This window comes from Nelumbo nucifera, chromosome 4, assembly GCF_055504915.1.
Source record: "Nelumbo nucifera cultivar China Antique chromosome 4, China Antique-T2T, whole genome shotgun sequence".
Classification (NCBI taxonomy): Eukaryota; Viridiplantae; Streptophyta; class Magnoliopsida; order Proteales; family Nelumbonaceae; genus Nelumbo; species Nelumbo nucifera.
In genome coordinates, this window is record NC_142652.1 from 55,768,414 (window position 1) to 55,790,960 (window position 22,547).

A 22,547-nucleotide genomic window follows, 5' to 3' on the forward strand; every position below is an offset into this window, starting at 1 on the left:
CCCAGTCTGCATCTGTATAGGATTCTAGCTTCAGCTTCTCATGATTTGTGAAAAGAATGCCTCTGCCAGGTGCTTTTTCAAATATGCAAGTATTCTCTCAATAGCTTCCCAGTGCTGAACCCGAGGTGCATGCATGTACTAACTCACAACACTTACAACATAAGAAATATCTGGTCATGTCATACACAAATACAGCAGTTTGCCCACCATTCTTTGATATCTCCCCCACATCCTTTACCAACTCACCATCCACACCATTAATTCTTTGATTTGGATCAATAGGAGTGTCTGCTAGTTTGGTCCCCAGCTTCCTAGTCTCTCGCAGTAGGTCAAGTACATACTTTCTCTGTGAAATGAAGATCCCATGCTTGAATCTTGCAACTTCAATCCCCAAGAAGTATTTGAGCTCACCAAGATCTTTGATCTCAAAATCTTGTTACAATGATTTTTTGAAATCATCAATCTCCTCTAGATCATTTCCTGTCACCACAATATCATCCACATACACAATCAGAATTGATACCAGAGCATCTCTCCTCTTCACAAAAAGGGTGTGATCAGACTGTGTCTGTGTGTATTCAAAACGAATGAGTGCCCCTCTGAACCTATCAAACCAAGCCCTAGTTGACTGTTTCAGTCCATACAAAGATTTTCTGAGTCTGCACACCTTTCCTTTACCAACATCTTCATAAAAGCCTATTGGAATGTCTATATATACCTCCTCCTATAAATCACCATTGAGGAAAACATTTTTTACATCATGTTGGAACAAGGGCCATGAATATGTGGCTGCTAGAGATAAAAAGATACGAACTGAACTCATCTTAGCTACTGGTGCAAAGGTTTCCAAATAATCAACACCATAGGTCTGAGTATACCCCTTTGCTACCAACATTGCCTTGTACCTCTCTATCTTGCCATCGGCCTTATACTTCACTGTGAATGCCCATCTACATCCAACTGTCCCCTTGTCTGGGGAGAGATCAACTATTTCCCAAGTTTGGTTTTTGACCAAAGCATCCATCTCGTTTTGCATGGTAGTTTTCCACTCAGGTTTGGAGAGAGCCTCAGTAACATTCCTGGTTATAGACACAGAATCTAAGGAAGAAAGAAAAACACGGTAGGAGGGTGACAAGGCATTGTAGGAAAGATGTGTGAAATGCAGTGGGTTGTACACTTTCTCTTTCCCTTACGAAATGCAATGGGAGAATCAAGGTCAGTGGGATCAGATGCAACAATGGTGTTAGGGACAAAGACATTATCATCAAAAAACATAATAGGCTCAGGCTCAAGAGGAATACCTGGAACTGTATCTGCCGAATCTGGAGTTTAAGAAGGATTGACAGAGAGTGGTGTGGGTTGAGGATGTGTGGAGTCAACAATCATCTGTCGGCGCTGATATTTCTGTGAGGCTACCCGTAGTGGCTTAGGTAATGAAACTGGAGGTGCAGGTACTGGCTGAACTGATGCAGATGTTGGCTAAACTGATGGAGGCACCAAAGAAACAGAAAGAGGAATAGATCATGAGTTCTCCTCCCCAAAACTCTCCCCCTGAGGAGAACCACTCAAGAAGAAAAAGGTAGATTCAAAGAAGGTAATATCCATAGTGACAAATTTGCTCCTCGACACTGGGTCATAACAGCAATACCCCTTTTGGTTCTGAGCATAGCCAAGAAAAACACATTTCTTGGCCTTAAGATCTAATTTCTTGCAATGAGAGCCAAGAATGTGAACAAAATAAATACAACCAAAAACCCTCAGAGGTATATGAAATATCCCCCCATCTGGAAAAAGAAGCACCTTAAACCCCAAAATCCGTGAAGGAACACGGTTAATCAAATGCACGACTATAAGAACTGCATAGGAACTGAAGCACACACCATAAGACTCCTTGCCACCTCCACAATGTGTCTATTTTTCCTCTTATCAACTCCATTCTGTTGCGGTGTATATGCACAACTGCTCTGATGAACTACACCATGTTCTAAGAGATACGTGGTCAAGTCCTTCTCAAAGTACTCTCTGGCATTATCTGATCTAAAAGCCTCACTCCAAATTGTGTGAGAACCATCTGGTGGAACTGTCGTACCAAGTTAGGAACCTCATCACGTGATCTCATGAAATATATCCAAGAATATCGTGTATAATCATCCACAAACAAGAGAAAGTAACGGAATCCTCCCATGGAAGGAATATGATATGGCCCCCATACATCAGTGTGAACAATATTAAAAGCAGAAGTACTTCTTTTATTGCTTGGTTTAAAAGACTGTCTATAATGCTTTCCTAACTGACAACTCTCACACTCCAAAGTAGATAACTGAACAGGCTCAAACAACTTTGGAAAAAGACATTTCAACGAACTAAAAAAAAGATGTCCCAAGCGATTGTGCCAAAGCATAATCCGGTTCACTAACTCTGACCCACTACTACTATTGCTACTAACATGATGGCCCTGATGTCTCGGAATCTCATCCAGAAGGTAGACTCCCACCTCACGACCACTCCCAATCATCTTCTTTGACTCCAGATCCTGCAAAACACAATTACCAGGAAGAAAGGTCACGGAACAATTCAAATTTTTTGTCAAAGAACTAACAAACAGTAGGTTGGTATGAAGTCTAAGGACATGTAAAATAGAAAACAGGGTTATATCATTGGTCACTCTAACTGTCCCCTTCCCAGCAATGGGCATATGTGAACCATTTGCTGTAGAGACTCTATCTCTACCAGAGCACAACTGATAGAAACTGAAAATGATAGAGGCATTAGTCATATGCTCAGATGCTCCTGAGTCTATAATCCAGGGAAGTCCCTCCTTACCTAAAGTGGATGCAAGATTTGTAATTGCATATGAAATACTTGTATGTGCAAAGGAAGTGGTGTAGTTGGCTCCTGCATTTTTCTATCCATCTGGAAGGCTAAAGCTAGGTGAATCTTTCTTACTCATAAGCTGTCCAAACCTCTCCAATTCTGTTCTACTGTGGCTATTGCAATGGATTCCCAATCAGTTTGGGAAAGAGGGGCTAAAGAGTCTCCTGTAGTGGCTACATTTGCATTTCCCTTCTTGTTTCTTATCCGAGCAAGCATAAGATTTGGATGAAGCTTCCAACAAGTGCCCCTGGTATGTTTAGGCTTCTTGCAATAATCACACACCAAGTCCTTCTTATCTTCCCTTCTAGTCTCACTACTCCCCCTGTTTTCATTCGGCTTAGGTTTTGTTGTACCAACCATAGCTGAATAGTCAATCTCAGGCTGTCTCAGCATTACATCCCTCCTACTCTCCTCTCCAGAGACAAAGGCATGCCTAAGAGAGTGTCACACCCTCCCTAGAAAGAATACACTACCTGGCAATGTCAAATTCAGGGTTCAGCACTGCCAAGAACTCAAAAACCCTATTCCTCTCTACCAGTCTGTGATAAGTTGTTGCATTATTTACACTTTCCCATACCACAATTTCTAAGTGATCTATTTCCTGTCATAGGGTTTTCAGCATGGAGAAATACACAACAAGAGGTTTTTCTCCTTGTTTCATACTTATCACCTAATTTCTTAACTGATAGGCTCTCGCTTCATTTTGCTTCTGAGAGTAGGTTTCAGTCACTCCATCCCAAATCTCCTTAGCAGTATTAGCCCATAGGAAATTTTTTACAATATGAGGTAACATAGAATTACACAACAAGGACATTACCATGTAATTCTCCTGCACCCATCGGAAAGAGTATGTATCAGGTTTCTTCTCCTCCCCAGTGAGATACCCTAATTTTCCACGGGCACCAATAGCCATTAGTTGATTGTGCCCACTCCAAATAATTTATACCAAGTTTTACTGTAGTAATGATCTCAAAACCAAAAATATCACTACTACCTCCAACACCCAATCCCACAATACCAGTAGATTTCATCTCGGTATTCCAACTCTACATCTTACTTCAAACAGTTCAACAGTAAGAAAAAATATATTGGAGACCTTCAAAAAACAATTTAATATCACACACATAGAAACCAACCCTTCCGGAAGAAGAAAACCCTAGCTAGAGGGAAATCTCTCTCCTCTCCACGCCTCCCAATAGAGAAAAAAGTGAATCGATCACTCTGGGAGGTCTAGAAAATTCCAGAAACCAAACCGCCCTCTTCAGAAAATTAAAAAAAAACTAACAATACCTAGGCGCCCAAGATCAGATAAAAAACAAAGAGTCCAACTTTTCTAGGACTCTTCCCCGTACTCCAGTTCTTCCTGATTTTGATGTCGAACAGTAGATCACCTTCCTAATGACTAGATCCCAACTCAAACAGATAGATTCTTGGCGACCGCACACAATCTCTTACAAAATTACAAAGCTCACAAATAGCACACTTCTAAAATCACTCGGAAAGAAAAACACTCAAACTATTACAAAGCACTGAGAACTTGGAGAATTATGCACTTCGAAAAATTTTGCACACCTTAAACAAAGAGAAGGGCTCCTTATACAGAGGCTATCGAAGCTTCGAGAGAGAGACAGCAAGGAACCACTTTATTCATTCTTATCTTCAAGGCTTCTATTATTGAGATGCCTTTTAACTTTTCCTTTGCGCATCTGAATTATTGAGTTGCTAACTTATCTTCATATTGTCCTATTAGGACCAGCTGCCAAAGCTCTTACTGTTCAGGATAGGGACGAATTTCACAATGGTGATGTTGACCTTAGTAAGAGTTGAGCGAGCGGATACTTTCTGTCTCGCTATCCATTGAGATGCCTTTACTTTTTTTCTTTCATCTTTTCGGCCATACGGAGGGACATGTCCTCAAGTTCGATGTCATCTTCGTCAATAGAAGGCTTGAGGTCTTCTGTAAGATCAAATTTGTCCCACCACTTTATCTCCATCACTCGATCAATGGCTGGAGGCAATCAAGAAACATCTAGTTGATAAGTCCATTTTAAAATCCATGGGAGGCGGAAGGTCTTAAAGAATTTGAACTGCTTAATGTGACTGAATTCTAAATAGCTTCTCCCTTTTCCAAAATTTTTATATCTGTCAGCTAATTCTTGACAAGGGAAAATATCGTCTGAGGCTCCCCATGAGGTCCACCAAACATAGGCCCAATCGGGGAAGGGGCCTTGAAAGTCTTCAGAAAACCAGATGAACCATGAGTGTCTAAAAATGGAGTTTTGTAGCGGAAATACTTTATACCAAGCATCTTGATAGTCCCAGTAGTTGAACATTCTGGGTCTTCTTTGGCTTGGTAATAAACCTGAGCTTGCTGGAGTCACCCCATGCTGACTTAGTCATAAATCTTACTATTACTAGCTTAAAATAAGCTAGTTCAGTTTTGTTAGGATCTCTGAAATAATGCTGGATTCTTGCAGATCCTGTATGCAACAAGATTTCCTCATAATATTTTTTGTCTTTATTTAGACCGCAAACAGTAAAATGATGACCATATGCAATGATGTCTTTTCAATCTACCAGTGAATCCTCATGTGTTAAATACTTGAGGTATAAAGCCAAAGATTGCAAGTGTGAGAAGAGATGAATGATAAAGGTGTTCGAGACATGTTACAACCTAAATCGGATATTTTACAACTGCCCCAATAATCTTGTAGAATTACAACAACTTCATAAATGTATGGGTATTGATCATCAATTGGTAATCGTGCTTATGTTAGGGAGCATACCTACACCATGCAACTTCTTTTAGTGGGTGGTTCCTACATATGGTGCAATGAAGCCAGTCCAGAAATGAATTCAGTAGAAAACCATGTTAGGGAGCTTCATAGGTTGACATGTGATCCCAACTCCCGTTTGAAGTCACTAGAGTCTTCTCAGCAACTAATTGTGGAGGGGATAAAGATAGTGTATGTCTTGAGCATTGCATTTATCATTGGGTTCATTTGTCTTTATATGTATAGGATTAAGAAATAGAATTAGGATGTATGTACTTAGATTTGGATATGGGTTGTTTTGGATACATGACACAGAAGTTGATATTTTGTGATTATGAACTTGATGTACCTAAATGTGCACTTATGTTTTGTCATGAATGTGAATTTTACTCCTAAAATCCTTATTGTGTTGTTTACCCAAAATGATGACTTATTGTGAATTGGCTTGTACAGATTCAACTCAGAATCCTTTTTTTTTTCAAAATTGTAAATTTGAATTGGATTATAAGAGCTAAGTATATAAATATGATAAATAAGATAAAAATGTAATATGATAAAAAAAAATTGACTTATTTCTTCCAAGTTGTAAATCTGAAATCAATTGATGACAAAATTGTAAATATGGAAGAATGTTTTCTCCAACCCCAGCATCATTTTATTTTTTTCTTTAAAATGTTAGTCTGTAATCAATTGATGATATTGAAATCACCAAGGTAATTCAGAATATAAATCACTTAATGATTTCAACATCAACGTTTCAAGATTGTAAATCCAAAAACAACTGATGATGTTGAAATCATCAAGCTATTTCAATATCCAATTTAATTGATTATTTCAACATCAACGTTTCTTGACTTGTTTCAAGATTGTAAATCCAAAAGCAACTAATGATGTTGAAATCATCAAGCTATTTTAGTATCCAATTCAATTGATGATTTCAGCACCAAGTTATTTAACTTACACACATTCACTATATTAATTAGAGCCATATAGAAAGATGATTCCAAACGCTTTAGATGACTGCAAGTCAAATGTATCATCAATGAAAAGTCTGTTTGCCGATTTGGATAGATACATGTTGCCGGCCAAAAAACCTTTCGGGTTCACAAAGTATTTAGCCAATATCTCATCCCAAAGTATATATTTAGCCTGTATCTCATTAAAAGCCTGTATTTAGCCTATACCTCATCAAGTCATTAGTATCACAATGTATCTAGCCTGTATCTCATCAAGTCAAATGTATCAAAAAGTATTTAACCTGTATAACATAAAATAGCTATATTCTCATAAAAAAAAACTGGGTTCACATTTGTTTTATGTCATCAAAAAATACCTGTATTCACATTAGTGTATTGGTGACCCAAATTACCTTCCTAGGTTCACATCACTTTTGTGTCACTAACCTAACAATGCGTCTCATAAAATAGAGAATGTATCTCAGCAGAAAAACAAATATAGGTGCATCCTATACCCAACCCAACCTTAACTGTATCTCTCCACGAAAAAGAAGAAAAAAAAATCTTATATCCCTAACTGCCCAAAAAAAAAACAAAGGGAACTGTATCTCTTCCAAAAAAAACTTGTAACATGTGTATACACAACATGCAGTAGAGACCATGTAAATAACTCCTTCAAAACCATTGCCAAACGCTTTTAAAACACTGCTCTTCAGGAACAATTTCCACAGCTCTTTGTACTAGATGAAAACAGGGATGTTCTAGTGGCCAATTCTAATGTCGTGCAAGGTGATCAGGTGGTTAGGCTCCCAAGTTTAGGAGAAATTTGCAGGATTCAGAATTAGAAAGCACAGTAGGGCTGATGCAGCTTCTGGATAATCAGCAATTTAAGGGTGGAGCAGAAGGACAAATGGTGCTGGGAATGGGAAACAGAGTGTTTTTCTATTAGATCCTGTAGCAGGTTACCGAGGACTCAGAATGCTTGTTCTTTCCCAAGCAAGCTGATATGGAACTCTTTAGTTCCTTCCAATAATTGCTTTTCTGGGGAAATGTTTAACCAGGGACAGCTCAGCAATTTAAGGGTGGAGCAGAAGGACAAATGGTGCTGGGAATGGGAAACAGAGTGTTTTTCTATTAGATCCTGTAGCAGGTTACCGAGGACTCAGAATGCTTGTTCTTTCCCAAGCAAGCTGATATGAAACTCTTTAGTTCCTTCCAATAATTGCTTTTCTGGGGAAATGTTTAACCAGGGACAGCTTAACTAGAAAAGGGGTTCTGATCCAAGATCAAAGTATGACCAGGATTAGGAGACAAGTAGCCATTTTTTTCTACATAGCAATGTATCTAGTCAGATCTGGAATAATTTCTTCTAGATGGCTAAGTTGAGCTGTTCTATGCCTGCATCTATTTTGTACTGGTTACCAACCTAGCAGACTCAAAATTTGAGCTCTAATGGCAAGAAAAATTGGTCTCTGATTCTTGCTGCTATCTTGTGGACAAATTTATCAGAAAGAAATGGCAGAATTTTCAATTCAAAGGCAAAATCTGTGGGGGAGTTCATGAAAATAGCTGTGGGCAGAGTTGGGCATCGAGTCTCAGTGCCCAATGTTGTTTATTTGTGTTCACCTGTATTATCTTTCGATCATGATGATCATGGTATGATGTAAGTTGCTGCTTGTGGGGAGCTCCTTGGTGTCTGAAGCTCTGGCAGGTGGTCTTGTTGTATCTTTTCCTCTTTCAGCAATAGAAATTACCTTGTCTTTCTCAAAAAAAAATGCAAATAGTTGAAAGCAGTAGAATCTGCATCTCCAATTTCATGACAATCCAAGAACATCTTAGTGGATTTTCTCTTTGCTGCCTTCCAGAATTACTAATGGCATAGTCCCACGGTGGGATAACAACGCATACCTCTTCTATTGTGGTTTTGTATGATTCTTGCTTCTAACCTTGTCTGTGTATCCTTATTACGAGAACGTCTTCTTAAACTTTTGCATAGGTAATCGGAATCAATGTATTCATAGATGGGTGTCTGATTTCTGGTAAGATGATGCACCTAGCTAAGTAACTGTGCAACTGTGTCTATCAATGCCGAATTGATCCTAATTAGCCAAAATGACAATCCCACGAATCATTGCAAGATATAATACAACTGTATTGTTCCTTTCCTTTTTCGCTAAACAAAAAAGAAGAAAAAAGAAGTAATTTAGACTTATGAAACTAGAAGAGAAACCCATTATAGCATTACCACTAAAATATTAAATAAAAACAAGTGCATGGAAATGACCTAACCTTCCAGCATCCTCAGGGCTAAACTCAACGTCCTGACATCCCAAACTCCTGGCGTAACTCACCATATCCCTCGCTATCTGGATTACCTCCTCCCTGGACTTTCTCAATTTATGCTTCATATGAATCTCACTAGTCGCAATAAACGTATGTATCCTGGGCCGCTTGGCATGCTTCACTGCCTCCCAAGCCGCATCGATGTCAGCACGATTACACCTGGCCAAGCCACAGATAACCGGAACATATCCGGTCTCATCAACGTCGTTTCCAACTTCCATGGCGATGGTCTTGACAGCTTCCAGATCGTCCTTGGAGGCGGCAGGGAATCCGGCTTCGATGATGTCAACACCAAGCTTGGCAAGCTGCCGGGCAATGTCAAGCTTCTCCTTGCTGGTCATGGTGGCTCCGGGGGATTGCTCTCCATCGCGGAGAGTGGTGTCGAAGATGCGGACGTACAGAGGATCGGGGATTCGGTTGGGAATGTACTCGGGACGGGCTGAGGCGCAGCATTTTATAGTTTTGGAACTGAAGGAATCAACAGAACGATGTGGTGAACGGACAGAGAAGGATTTCGTCACAAGAAAAACAGAGTGAGCAGGAGGATTGTTAGGGATGAAGGTAACGGTCCTGATGTTGCACGGGGCGAAATAAGAGCTTATGAAGGAAGCAGCCATGGATGACAGAAGTGGTGGCTCAGCAGCAGCCTGGACTTAGGTGTTGTTTGTGCAAAGCCTGGTGGTAGGGTTTAACAGCTCTATATACTCCGTCTTTTCTTTGACAGGGAAGAAGAAACGGGGGCAGCTACAGCTCTGAGTCTCTGACGTGAGCATCATGATGTGGGCCTTCTCTTCGAGAAATAAATCCACAAAAAATATCCATTTGTCTGAATCCGATTAAAATGATCCGACCAGGGGTAAGGATTGCCCGGCCCACCAATCAAATTCAATTTACAATTGGTTTGAGTATGGCTCGACCCAACCCGACCGGAGTAACATTCAAATCGTTGTTTTCAATCGGTGTTTAGAAAATCGGATCGGATCGGCTGGTTTGGACCGGTTGAATCTAACGTTGGTCCTTATCAGTTCAGTCATACTCCAAAACCAAATTAGATAAAAACAGGCCAAAATACCGACCCGATTGGTCAAACGAAGAAACTAGTGAATCGGTCTCAGTTTAAAAGAAAAAAATCAGTCTTTTTTTTTGAAAATTTTTTAGCAGATAAATGCAAATTCCTAGAGCCCATGACTTTGTGTTTGAATGTATGATTGGGATGATTTTTTTTTATTTTGGGTAATTTTTTGATATCTATGTATTTTCAAGGTGTCAAATGCGGTTTGTCCTATATATTTTGAATATTTTATAATCTAATATATAATTTATAATATATTATATATTATATATAATTTATAATTATTACATACATACATAGTACATTATCACGATTCGACCCTAATTGAACTTTTGACCTGCTAACCTCTCCCTTTTCCAAGTTAATGTCTGGTCCGGTTCTCTAAATATTTTGTTAAAAAATAACAATATAATTAAAATTATTTAAAAAATATTAAACAAATCTAGGTTATTTTCTTAAGGGACATTCTTTGAAACTCATTATGACTTTTCAAAATTTGATGAGCTCGTGAAGTTTTTCAACAACTTATGGATGAATATGAGCCCTGACGGCTTATTCTTCTACATGAGACTAGGCCTCCAATCCAGATGGAAGTTCACTTGTGTTTATGGTAATCCGATGACAGAGGAAAGGCATGTTAAGAACATGGTTCAAAGTATTGATTTGATACGAGTTTCGGTTGTATCGTATCGGTATTTAGAAACAGTCGATACATACTTTTTTTTAGTTTTTTGGGAAGTTTATAAGATATTTTTTATTATTAAAAAAATTAGGGGTCCGAAACACCTAGAAACAAACATTTTAGACCGTATCTTTTTCAAAAGATACGATATGATACGCCAACATTGGATAGGAATGAGAACACACGTGGCTATTAATAGGTGATTTTAATGAGATCAAAAACTTGGGAGAGAACTAGGTGGAACGAAAAGGCCTGGAAGATAAATGAGGGAGTTTAATGAAATGATAGGAGAGTGTTGCTTAGTGGATCTAGGGTGCCAAGGCCCAAAATCCACGTGGACCAACAATCAACATGGGAGAGAAAATATCAAGGAAAGGCTTGATACATGTCTTGCATCTTCTAATTGGCAAATCCATTACAATGATGTTGTCGTTTAGACCTGTTCATGGGTTAGGTAGCCCAATGGGCCGGCCTAGCCCTAACCCGTTCTAAGTTGGGCTTGGACATTATTTTAAGCCCACAGACTTGGGCTCGGGCCTAAAACACTCCAGCTAACCTTTTTTTCCAGGTTGGGCTCAGGCTTTCTCAAAAAAGTCTGGTGTGAGCCTAAGCCTGACTTGATAATGTATATTATATAATGAAAACATATTTCATTTAATAATATATATACAATATTTTTTTATTTGTTTATCTTCTCTTTTTTAAGTAATAGTGAGATCTTTTATTATTTTGAGTTTTGAGGATTTTTAATATAAATAAAACACTTTTTATTGAATAAAAAAGAAAAAAAAAATTCTATTTTCAAATTTCTAGTTGGGCTTGTGCTCAGGTTCGTGCTTTGTGCTTTATATGAGGACCGGATTTGTGCTCAAGACTTAAGCCTGATGGTTGGGTCGCGCTCAGGCTCGAGCCTGAATGTATTCTATTGATACATAAATAAAGCTCAAATTGAACCTGGCCAACCCAACCCATGAACAAGTCTATTGTTGTCTACCATGAAGTATTTTTTGGGCAATTAGGCATGGCAAGAGTGAGCCAAAAGCTGAAGGAGTGTGTGATTTGGCTCGATTCATTAGAGATTTGAGGTAGCTAGGAGAGAATTGTTAAAATGTTTAAATGGCAATGGGGACCTCGAAGAGGAACGTTGTTTAAGGAGGAACTTAGAAGAAAAGCTTCAAAGGGAGGAGGAATTTTTGAGGTGTAAATCAAGAGTAGAGTGCTTGTGAGGAGGAGATAAAAATACTGTTTTTTCCATCTACCATAGTCATTCGAAGACAAAAAAAAAAGAAAAAAAATTGTGTTTATGCAATGGTGACTGAGATTGGTTGTATAATGAGGAGATAGAGGGAGAAATATATAATTCAATACTTTCAATCACTATTCCAAACAACAAACTGAGTCTTGCATGAAACCTAGTTTTTAAACATTCAAGAGATAATTCCAAACAACAAACAAGCTGTGCAACATTGTTTCTCTTCTAATACTATCAATAAGATTTTAGCCAAATGTATTGTTAATTGTCTTAAGCCTTGCATGGATTACTTAGAAGACGATTATCATAATGCTTTTATCCACGGCCGATCCATTTCAAATAGTGTAATGATAACTCATGAAGTGTATCACTACTTGAGTCCAAGAAGAAATCTAGCCAATGCTTCAATCATGGTTATAAAGCTTGACATGAATAAAGCTTATGACTGTCTAGAGTGAAAATTCTTGATTCAAATGTTGAAGAAGTTAGGATTCCCACCCCTAGCTGATCTCATCTATAGTTGCATCTCCTCAATCCAGTATTCAATGATGATCAATGGTTGTAGTAAAGGAAGGATTAAACCAAAGTAGGGTTTGAGACAAGGAGACCCACTGTCGCCATACTTATTTATATTTCACAATTATTCTTCATTGATGACATTGTTTTGTTCTACAATGCGGATGTGGTAAATGCTTTGAAAGTGAAGCAAGTTTTGGATAACTTATGTGGTTCTACATGGTTATAAGTCTTTCAAACATCTCTCATCTTGTAGTTGATGATGCCTTGCTTGTCTGGCAATTTAGTCATATACCTCGAGAGGCCAATGGAGTTGCGGATAGTGTTGTAAGAAGAGTTGTGTCATCCTCTTTCTCATTTCATCCTTCTTGTTCATTGCCCCTATGGTTATCAAATGTTGTAGTAACTATCAACGAGTTTTGTTGTCCAAAACTCACTTTCAATTAGTGATCATTAATAGAAGATGTCCACATAAGCATTTAAATAATTTATATAACCAAACTACCCTTGAATGGACAATTAACCTTACTAAATATTTTTTTATGACAAAAAAAAGTAGTAATATTCCCACGTGCATAATGATATTGGTGGTATTCTTGCTAGCATGGTTTTTTTTATGGATAAAAGTTCACCATATTAAACATCAAATGCTAAAAACATACAAACTAACCTTACTAGGGGTTCGACCAAACAAAAGAAACCCCTCTAAAATATTTAACTTGTTGAACTATAACATAAGTTAGTTTAGTAATAGTTTTGGACTTATATATAAAAAAAAATCCACAAAAATACTAGGTATATGGCAAACAACCCATCCACTACATTCTCTTTACCATTCACAACATTCAAAACATTCTTCGTGATGCGTCATGCTTTTTAAAGTATATTTAAAAATTATATAAAATATTATTAGATTGAGCTTGGGCTTGAGCCATGCTTTTTTAAGAAAGCCCGAACCTGGCCTAAACAAAGTTGGGCTTAGTGTTTTAGACCCAAGCATGAGCTTGTGTATTATCTATGCCTGACCATTAAAAAGTTGGACTAGCCCAACTCATCAAGCAATTGGGCCCATGTGAATAGGTTTGCTCACCACTTGCAAATAACCATTTATATTTTTAATCAATTAGTTTCAATCAATGTTTTCAACCCATCATTGACCTGACAGATTGAATAGCTCAAACAGTCTCCTTGTCAAAATTTTGAGTCTGGTTCGAATAAAACTTAGAGAAATGTTAAAACCTGCCCGATCCAGACTAATGATCCAATTGACCCAGTCATGGGTTGCATACTAACCATGTATGCAAACTTTGGGGCACCATAATACATATATCATATCTAAAACATATAATTATACATTATTTATTGGTAAAATATGTATTTGTACATATATACTGATAAAACTCATATTAGATGTTCGTATAAGTTCAGATCAGAAGAAAGAGAAGGAGAAGAAGGAGAAGAAGGAGAAGAAGAAGAAGGAGAAAAGGTCACAGCTGAACTAGAGAGAAAAATTCAAATCCCTCTAGTCGGCCCTTCTTTTATTTATACTCTTCTAAGATATACAAGAATTACCATTGTGCCCTCACTTAAGTGAGAGCCACATCAGCTGAACAATACATATATAACTAAACATAAAAGGACTATACTATCCTTGTATAGTCAACTCTAACACTCCCCCTCAAGCTGGTAAGTATACATCAATATAGTCCCAGCTTGTTACATATGTAGTCCACTCTTCCCCAATTCAACCTTTTGGTAAACAGATCTACCCATTGATTTCCTGTGTTCACATATGTTGTACTTATCACTCCACAAAGCACATTCTCACGTACAAAGTGGCAATCCACTTCTATGTGCTTCGCCCTTTCATGAAACACTGGATTAGAGGAGATACGAACTGCAGCTTGATTATCACAGTATAATTTCATAGGAGTGTCAATCGAGTATACCATCTCCTCTAGTAGATGATATAACCACACTAGTTCGCATGTCATGTGTACCATAGCACTATATTCAGCCTCTACACTGCTTCTTGCTACCACTGTCTGCTTTTTACTCTTCCATGTCACTAAGTTTCCACCAAGAAAAGTGCAATACCCTGTAGTGGACCTTCTGTCAAATATGGACCTGGCCCAATCAGCATTTGTGTATCCCTTTATCTCGAGACTTCCTCCATTCTTATACAATAAACCACGACCTGAAGCACCCTTCAAATACCTCACAATCCTTAGGATTGCCTCCTAGTGTGGGATTCGAAGGTTCTGCATAAACCGACTCACTACACTGATCGCAAATGAGATATCAGTTCAAGTGATTTTTAGGTAATTAATCTTATCCACCAACCTTTTGTGCCATCCCGGATCCTCAAACTCCTCGACTGTATCACTACCCAATTTAACATTCAGTTCCATAGGTGTTTTAGCTGATCTGGTACCCAACAACCCTGTTTCTTCTAGCAAATCAAGAACATATTTCCTCTAGAACAGATTAATATCATTCTTGGACCTCTCAACCTCTATCCCTAGGAAGTATCTTAATTTTCTAGGATCCTTTATCTGGAAGTGATCATGCAAATAAGTCTTCAACCTGTCAATTCCTGGTTTGTCATTGCTTATGATAGAAATGTCATCTACATATACCACCAAGAGAATCTTCCCAGCATTTGATTCATAGCTGAATACGGAATGGTCAACCTAACACTGTTTCATTTCAAACTTCTTCACCACTTCACTAAATTTCCCAAACCATGCACGGGGAGATTGTTTAAGTCCATAAATAGTCTTCTTAAATCTACATACCTTCTCACCCTCCCCCTGAGCAACAAACCCTGATGGTTGCTCCATGTACACCTCCTCAAGAAAATCACCATGTAAAAAAGCATTCTTGATGTCAAGCTGAAACAAGGGCCAATCAAACATAGTAGCAAGAGAAATCAGAACACGAACTGACCCAATTTTGGCAACCGGAGAGAAGGTGTCTATGTAATCAATACCATACTGTTGTGAATAACCTTTGGCAACCAACCGAGCTTTCAACCGTTCAACACTCCTATCAGGTAAGTATTTAATCGTGTACACCCACTTACAGCCGACAACATGCTTACCAGGCGGAAGAGTGGTGAGGTCCCACGTATGAGTACGAGTCAGGGCCGAGAGTTCTTCTTCCATTGCTTGGCACTACCCTGGAGAAGTGAGGGCTTCCTGGACATCCTTGGGAACAGAGAAACAAACTATCGATGGAAAGCCAAAAGGTGAGATATAGAAACGTAATTGGAAATGGGATGGAGAGTGCAACTGCGTTTACCTTTCTGTAAAGCAATAGGAAGATCAAGGTCAGAACTTGGGGTTGGGGCTGGGGTGGGATCAACTGCCAGATCTATCAACGGTGATAAAGCTGGCGGAGGAGTCGGTGCCTGACGATGTGTATACACTTGCCAAATAGGTGGTCCTCTCTCAGGTGCATTGGAGGCAAAAATTAGGTCACAACTGGAACAAGAGGAACGAGATCCTCAACAGGAACTGGAAGAGGGGGTGATGGCAACAGAAGAGAAGAAGTATCCGACCTGGAGAAGAAAGGAATAGACTCAAGAAATGTAACATCAGAACATACAAAAGAACGTAAAAAATGAGAATTATAACACTTACACCCTTTTTTAGTCATAGAATAGCCAAGAAAGACACACTTAATGGATCTAGCATCTAACTTGTCCATTCCAGGCCCAAAATTATGAACGAAACACACACATCCATAAACTCTAAGAGTAAGGGGAAAAGGAGATAACATGGGAAACAAAACAAAGAAAGGGGACTGACCTTCAAGGATAGACATTGGCATGCGGTTAATAAGAAAGCAGGATATAAATACAACATCACTCTAAAAGGGTTTGGGGACATTCATCTGATGTAAGAGGGACCGAGTAGTTTCCAAAAGGTGACGGTTCTTTATTTTAGCCACCCCATTTTGTTGAGAGGTGTAGGTACATGAGGTTTTATGGATAATGCCATGTTGTTCTAAATATTCTTGAAAGGGTGTGGAAAAATACTCGCGGTCATTATTAGAACAAAGAATTTTAATATGTACACCAAATTGATTGTGAATTTCAGTATAAAATTTTTGAAAGATAAAAAACAAATTCACTCTTTTCTTTCATAAGATAAAGTCATGTCATCTTTGAATAATCATCAACAAAAATTACAAAGTAGTTGCAACCATTATAAGACACTACTCTGTTTGGACCCCAGATGTCTGAATGGACTAAAGAAAAAGGACTCGATGTACAACTATCAACTCTAGGGCTAAAGGAGACACGATGATGTTTCCTAATCTGACAAGACTCACAATTTAAATTAGAAAGACGACTCAATGACGAAACAAGTAACTGAAGAGCTCTAAGAGACGGATGACCAAGTTTGTAGTGCCACTAATGAGGGGAGAGAGATGATTGAAGAGTTGTTGCCGAACCACTTCCATCAAGATAATACAGTCCACCAGCTTCATGCCTTCCACCAATCTTCATCCCCGTCTTGAGATCCTGAAGCACACAAGAGGAAGGGTAAAAAGTTATTGAAAAATTAAGAGACTGAGCCAATTTACTAACAGACATCAAGTTAAAGGGAAACTTGGGAACATATAAAATTGAGGAGAGGGATAATGAGTTTGTGTCAACATTATCAACACCACGAATGGCTGATTTAGAGCCATTGGCAAGAGTAATAGATTGGGAAGTAAATGATGGAGAAATGGATGAAAATACACCTGGAGTTCCAGTCATATGATCGGAAGCTCCAGAATCTATAATCCAACGAGAAGGTGTGAATGCTAGACAAGCTGTACCTGTGTGTGCAAGGGTAGTCGTATTCTGTTGAGATGTACCCTAAATGAACCACTCATACTCATCCCATGAAACACTTACCATCTCCTTTCTTGAAGCATCTATAGATGTAATGGGGATTTGATTAGTGACTTGAGATTCTTTTCTTAAGCTACCACCATTTATAGCTGCATGATTTGCCCAGGTTGAAGGTGGGCCATGTAGATCATAGCAAAAGTTAATAGTATGTCCCTCCATACCACAATGAGTACACCTTCTTTGAGTATTACCACGTCCCCTATCACGGGCTCCCCCTGAGTCTCATCCTCCAACACGATCACCACGACGACCATACATGGGTCCACCACCACTACCACGGCCATGCTGACCTCCTCTATCACCACGACCTCCCCCTCTCATAACTGCAAATGCAGACCTATCTGACATAGTGAAAGTCTCTGCGGGTTCAACTGAAATCCTCCGAAGACGAGCAAACACTTCCTCAAGAGAGGGAAGAGCAGATCCACCTAGTATTTGTGCCCTTACAGCTTCATACGCAGACTTTAGCCTTACTAAAAATCTGGTCACATCCAACTGCTCTCTCTGTTGTTGTTGAATTTTGACATCAGGTGTAAGAGGATGATAAACATTCAACTCATTTCGTAAATTTCTCATACTTGCATGATAGTCCTCAAGACTTTGATTCTCTTGTTGTAGATTGAAGTACTCTTGGGACAATTGGTAAACCCTAATAGTGTTATCTTGTCTAGAATATAGTTTCCTTGCATGATCCCAGACTTCCTTGGTTGTATCTAAAAGCATGAAGTTCACACTAATTTTGGACTCCATGTTGTTCCATAGCCAAGTCATAATTTGAGCATCCTCTTGCTCCCATTCATCATATCCTAGAGAATCAATTGGGGGTTTATCTTCCCTCACATGTTTCACTTTCTTTTTGGCTTTTAGGAAAACTTCAACAGACTTAGCCCAAGGGACATAATTCTCACCATTCAGATTTATAGAGGTCATCTGCACATTCAGATAATCAGAAGGCACCATCACATTTGATTTGTATTCACTGCTGTCTCCCATGACTGCACAAAAAAATAGTGGGAAGCTGTACCACTAAATTGTTACTCTACTGCCCTAATAAATCACCACACTCTACACGAATGACTGAACACCACTAGGGCTCCTAGTACCAAGTTTCAGCAACAACACTCACAACTATTCATCACTTTTAGCAACAACACTATTGTTGTCGTCTACTATCAGCACTAGAAACCCTCACAACACATCTAATGAATAGGATTTTCAGTTCTGCAACATATAAAAGAAACTTGCTACATACCACAACTTAGTTCGAAGATCATGTACCTGTCGAGTAGAGGGTACCAAGTCTGCATTGTCACCATCACAAAACCAGCCCTCTTCGAATTGCGAGAAGAGAGTTTTTTACCAACCACACAAAACCACAACAACTGCACTCATTGGAGGCATGGAAACCCCTATAAGAGAAAACAATCAATCATTTTCTTTCTTTCTGGAAAACTCTCTAGATATCAATGAGAATTCTACAAAACCCTAGAAATGAATGTGTAGAATAGGGAGAAAAGGAGACAACTGATCTGAACTAATTATCGTGGCTCTAATACCATGATAAAACTTAGATTAGATGTTCTTATAAGTTCAGATCAGAAGAAAGAGAAGGAGAAGAGAGAGAGAGAAGAGGGAGAAGGAGAAGAGAGAGAGAGAAGAAGGAGAAGGAGAAAAGGTCACAGCTGAACTAGAGAGAAAAATTCAAATCCCTCTAGTCGGCCCTTCTTTTATTCATACTCTTCTACGATATATAAGAATTACCATTGTGCCCTCACTTAAGTGAGAGCCACATCAGCTGGACAATACATATATAACTAAACATAAAAGGACTATACTACCCTTGTACAACTGACTCTAACATATACATATATTTATACACACATGCATACATACATACATACATGTGTGTGTGTGTGTATATATATACATACATACATACATACATACATACATACATACTTAACATATATAGATGCTAACATGGCACAATCTGAACTATTTGACCCGGCTGGTCAAACCGATGACCTGCAACCAGAGGCAAAAACGGTTCATCCTTAGAGTCAGTTTTTAAAACATTATTTCAATGTTTTAAAAATAGACCTGGAACAAAAATCGCTTTGGCCACTAGTTTATGGGTTAACGGTTTGACCACTTGGTTCAAATGGATGGCCCACTCTAAATTTAAAAGATTAAAAAATAAAATAATTAAAATAGAAAAATGGCTAAAAACCACTGCTTGGGGTGAATGGATCAATAAGTCGCTGACCAAGTCAACGGTTTTTGGCCAAATTAGGGGTGAAATCTAGTTGCCTAGATGGTTCCCAGGCCGAACGGGCTAACCGTTTGAATCAATGATGGTATAAAAACACTGATTAGATTCAAAAAAAATTGTTTTTTATTTTTTGTAAAAGAAAAACAAATGTTTCTAATTCCTCACTGCAATTTTTTTACCAAATTAATTCTTGTTAATAAAATCAATTAGAAGCAATATTTTTAAAACCGGACCAGACGGTTGGATTGGAAAAAACCAGTCATCCATTTCACGCCAAAACCGCTTTTTGGCCAAAACCCATTGATTTAGTTGAACGATTCAACCATTTGACCCAAGAACCGGACCCCATAATGGTACCCTATCCGGTTAGGTTTTAAAAACATTAATTAGAACTTAGAAGGTTACCATTTCCCATGTTTTACGTTTTATTATATTCCCTCCATATTGTATTCAAATTTCTCTCCATTACTATTGAACCTCGACTAGAATGTGAAGACCTCACGATTTCAACTTCGACTTTGACTTAACCCAAAAGAAGATCAGAAATAGTTTTCTCCATTGGACTTCTACCACTCTTTTGCTATTTCTGTATTCAAAATTTCTGTGCATTCTTTATTTTGCTAGAAAGATTCGAGCAAGTTGGTTCAATGCAGAGTCATTATTTCTTCAAACAAGCATGTACAAAGACAAAAGTTTCTGCCGTTTATGTTCCCATTTATTTCTTGGTAGACTATAATAGATATAACTTGATTTGCTAAATGATACCATAAAAGAATAACTTGATAGACGGTGATTTTCATGTGGATTTTGTTTGAAACCTTCTAGACTTCTCCAAAGACTAGATTTCTAGTCAGACTTCTATTGTTTTTCTTATAAAAGTATCATGTCTAAACCACTGGATTCGATGTCACAGATTTGTTTGTCAGATAAAAAGTGTAATGAGTTGTTAAAAGGAAAGGAAAAAGTAACAGTATACCCTAAGCTTATGTGAGTGTAACTATACTTTGCAGCAAATTTCAGGTGAGGTCGTAAATGTCATAGTTCCATTATATTGTGGTTTATACGAAATTGATGAGTATATATTATTAATATAGTAACTCATGTTACTAATATTTATGTAGAAGAGAGAGATTTGTTTAGGGTTTATAGAAGAGGGATTTAAGAAGAGTTGTACTGGTTAATTATACTTAGTTACAAAGACTATAGTACAGTTCGTCTTAGAGAGAAATTCATAGTAAGCAGTAGTTCTTGTATAGAAGTCGGTGCTTGTTAATTACACTTTTATTCCTGTTGTTGAAGATAAGCATGCACAAAAATGGTTTATCTATTATTGAGTATTCAAAGAAAACTACTCAAAACCAAACAAAAGCATTCCCTAGAATCTACATTTTTGTCATCTGTGAACCAACAAATCTTTCACAATCCACAAGCAGACAACAACTTTCCCTCTCACCCAGACGACAACTCACCAAAAAGAAATTTGGGTTTGGCCATTGGTGTTCCCTTTACAACTGTGACTGGACATGTTGCATTTGTCACCACATAGTTGCTTACACTTGCAAGCAAAACCCTTTTAATTGCCCCTAATCATTTGCTTCTAACCACAAGTGAGTCAAGCTTGAGGCCTTCAATTGCATCTAATGGCTTCTTCCTTGGATCATCCCAGTAGACCTTGTGAAGCACTTTAGCCCCTTTAGCTGTTGAAGTAGCATCAAGAAGATCAAGAACTTCAGGATCCGGAGAGAAAGTCCATACTGCTTTGACAAATTCATCTCTTTAAACTCTTCAAGAGGAATCAAAGGTGACCGGGTTTCTTCCCAAAGCTTCTTTTGGGCATGATTATCCTTAGGAGATTGCACATGGATTACGACAAGTTTGTCTCCATTCTCCACCAGATTATCCACAGCCCACTTGAGGGCTGTCTTACTTCTCAGAGAGTAGTCATTCCCTAATCATAATCATAATAAGCATATATACCTTTTATATATTGTAGAATATTGTGTGAGAGAGTTTGGGTGTCTTGGCATATTCCTCATTTTATTACATTAGTAAGATTTAATGTTTCAAAGAAAAAAGAAACAATCAAATATTATGGAAAAAAACTTTAGTTTTGACTCTTGAGTTGCTTCTAATGGAATTTGCAATTGTATCTTTAACTTCTTTCTTTCCGACTGTGTAGTTGCACTTGTTATTTTATTTATTTAATGCTTTGGATCTATATTCACATATTTATTCATTGTTGGAGTATGAGCTTATCCAATTTGTATCTATTCTAGGATTGAAGTTATTTTATATATTTTTACTGATATGAGTTTTCATGTTTCCATATGCAAGGCTGTAGACAATCAAGTACTTATAAAAAAAACTGTTTTTGTTCCTTTGTTTAATGCAAGTGCTTATTGTGTGATTAGATTTGGTTATTTGTATGTGTTGTTAAAAAAAAATTAAACCCTTGTTATGAATAGAGGTGATAAGGTTCTGATAGTTATTATGTATTTGTTTTATCTCACTTGAGTGAGTTCCACTAAGCCTATTCCTCCAATTCTTTCTAATGTCATAATCTTTTGTCAATGGAAGAGCCTTATGAGAAAATATGAGAATAGCTTTAGGGTGAGTATTTGATATAACACATATGGGCTTTGGACTCAATATGCCATTTCTCCATTTCCTACTTTTAGTCATTGTTCTAAAATCTGAATAGAACAACAATATTGTATGGGCTGGATTTTAGTTGAGATATCTTGCCTTCTCAAGACTATAAACTTAGCAGTTTGTTTCATATTTTGTTGTATGAATATGAGCGCAATTGTGTATTTTTCAACATAGAATGAAAGTTGGTGAAAAGATTTACCAAAAACTATATAAATAAATAATGAATTGAACAATTGAAGGTCATA

General features: G+C 37.9%; 2 protein-coding genes across 3 annotated transcripts in view; both read right to left on the bottom strand.

Moving 5' to 3' along the window:
- The window catches only part of LOC104610141 (2-isopropylmalate synthase A-like), a 90,919-nt gene extending 81,186 nt beyond the window's left edge, over positions 1 to 9,733 (bottom strand). Inside the window, exon 1 of one of the 2 annotated variants that reach the window (XM_010276628.3) lies at positions 8,894 to 9,733. In XM_010276628.3, coding sequence (XP_010274930.1) covers positions 8,894 to 9,564 — 671 coding nt within the window. In that variant the 5' untranslated portion in view covers positions 9,565 to 9,733. The remainder of the gene's footprint in view (positions 1 to 8,893) is intronic. The other variant, XM_088903248.1, reaches the window with a different exon arrangement.
- Positions 9,734 to 21,237: 11,504 nt separating this feature from the next.
- Positions 21,238 to 22,332, bottom strand: LOC104610164 (uncharacterized). Its single transcript, XM_088903776.1, has 2 exons — positions 22,161 to 22,332; positions 21,238 to 21,404 (listed from the first exon to the last, which is right to left on the bottom strand). The coding sequence occupies exons 1-2, from the start codon at positions 22,330 to 22,332 to the stop codon at positions 21,238 to 21,240; spliced, it is 339 nt and encodes a 112-aa protein (XP_088759902.1).
- Between the last annotated feature and the right edge of the window lie 215 nt (positions 22,333 to 22,547).

Coding starts and splice junctions, on each gene's coding strand:
- LOC104610164 (XM_088903776.1), bottom strand. CDS start 22,332: ATGACTAAAAGTAGGAAATGGAGAAATGGCATATTGAGTCCAAAGCCC. Junction 21,405..22,160: donor GCTTAGTGGAACTCACTCAA/GTGAGATAAAAC, acceptor TTGTCAAAGCAG/TATGGACTTTCTCTCCGGAT.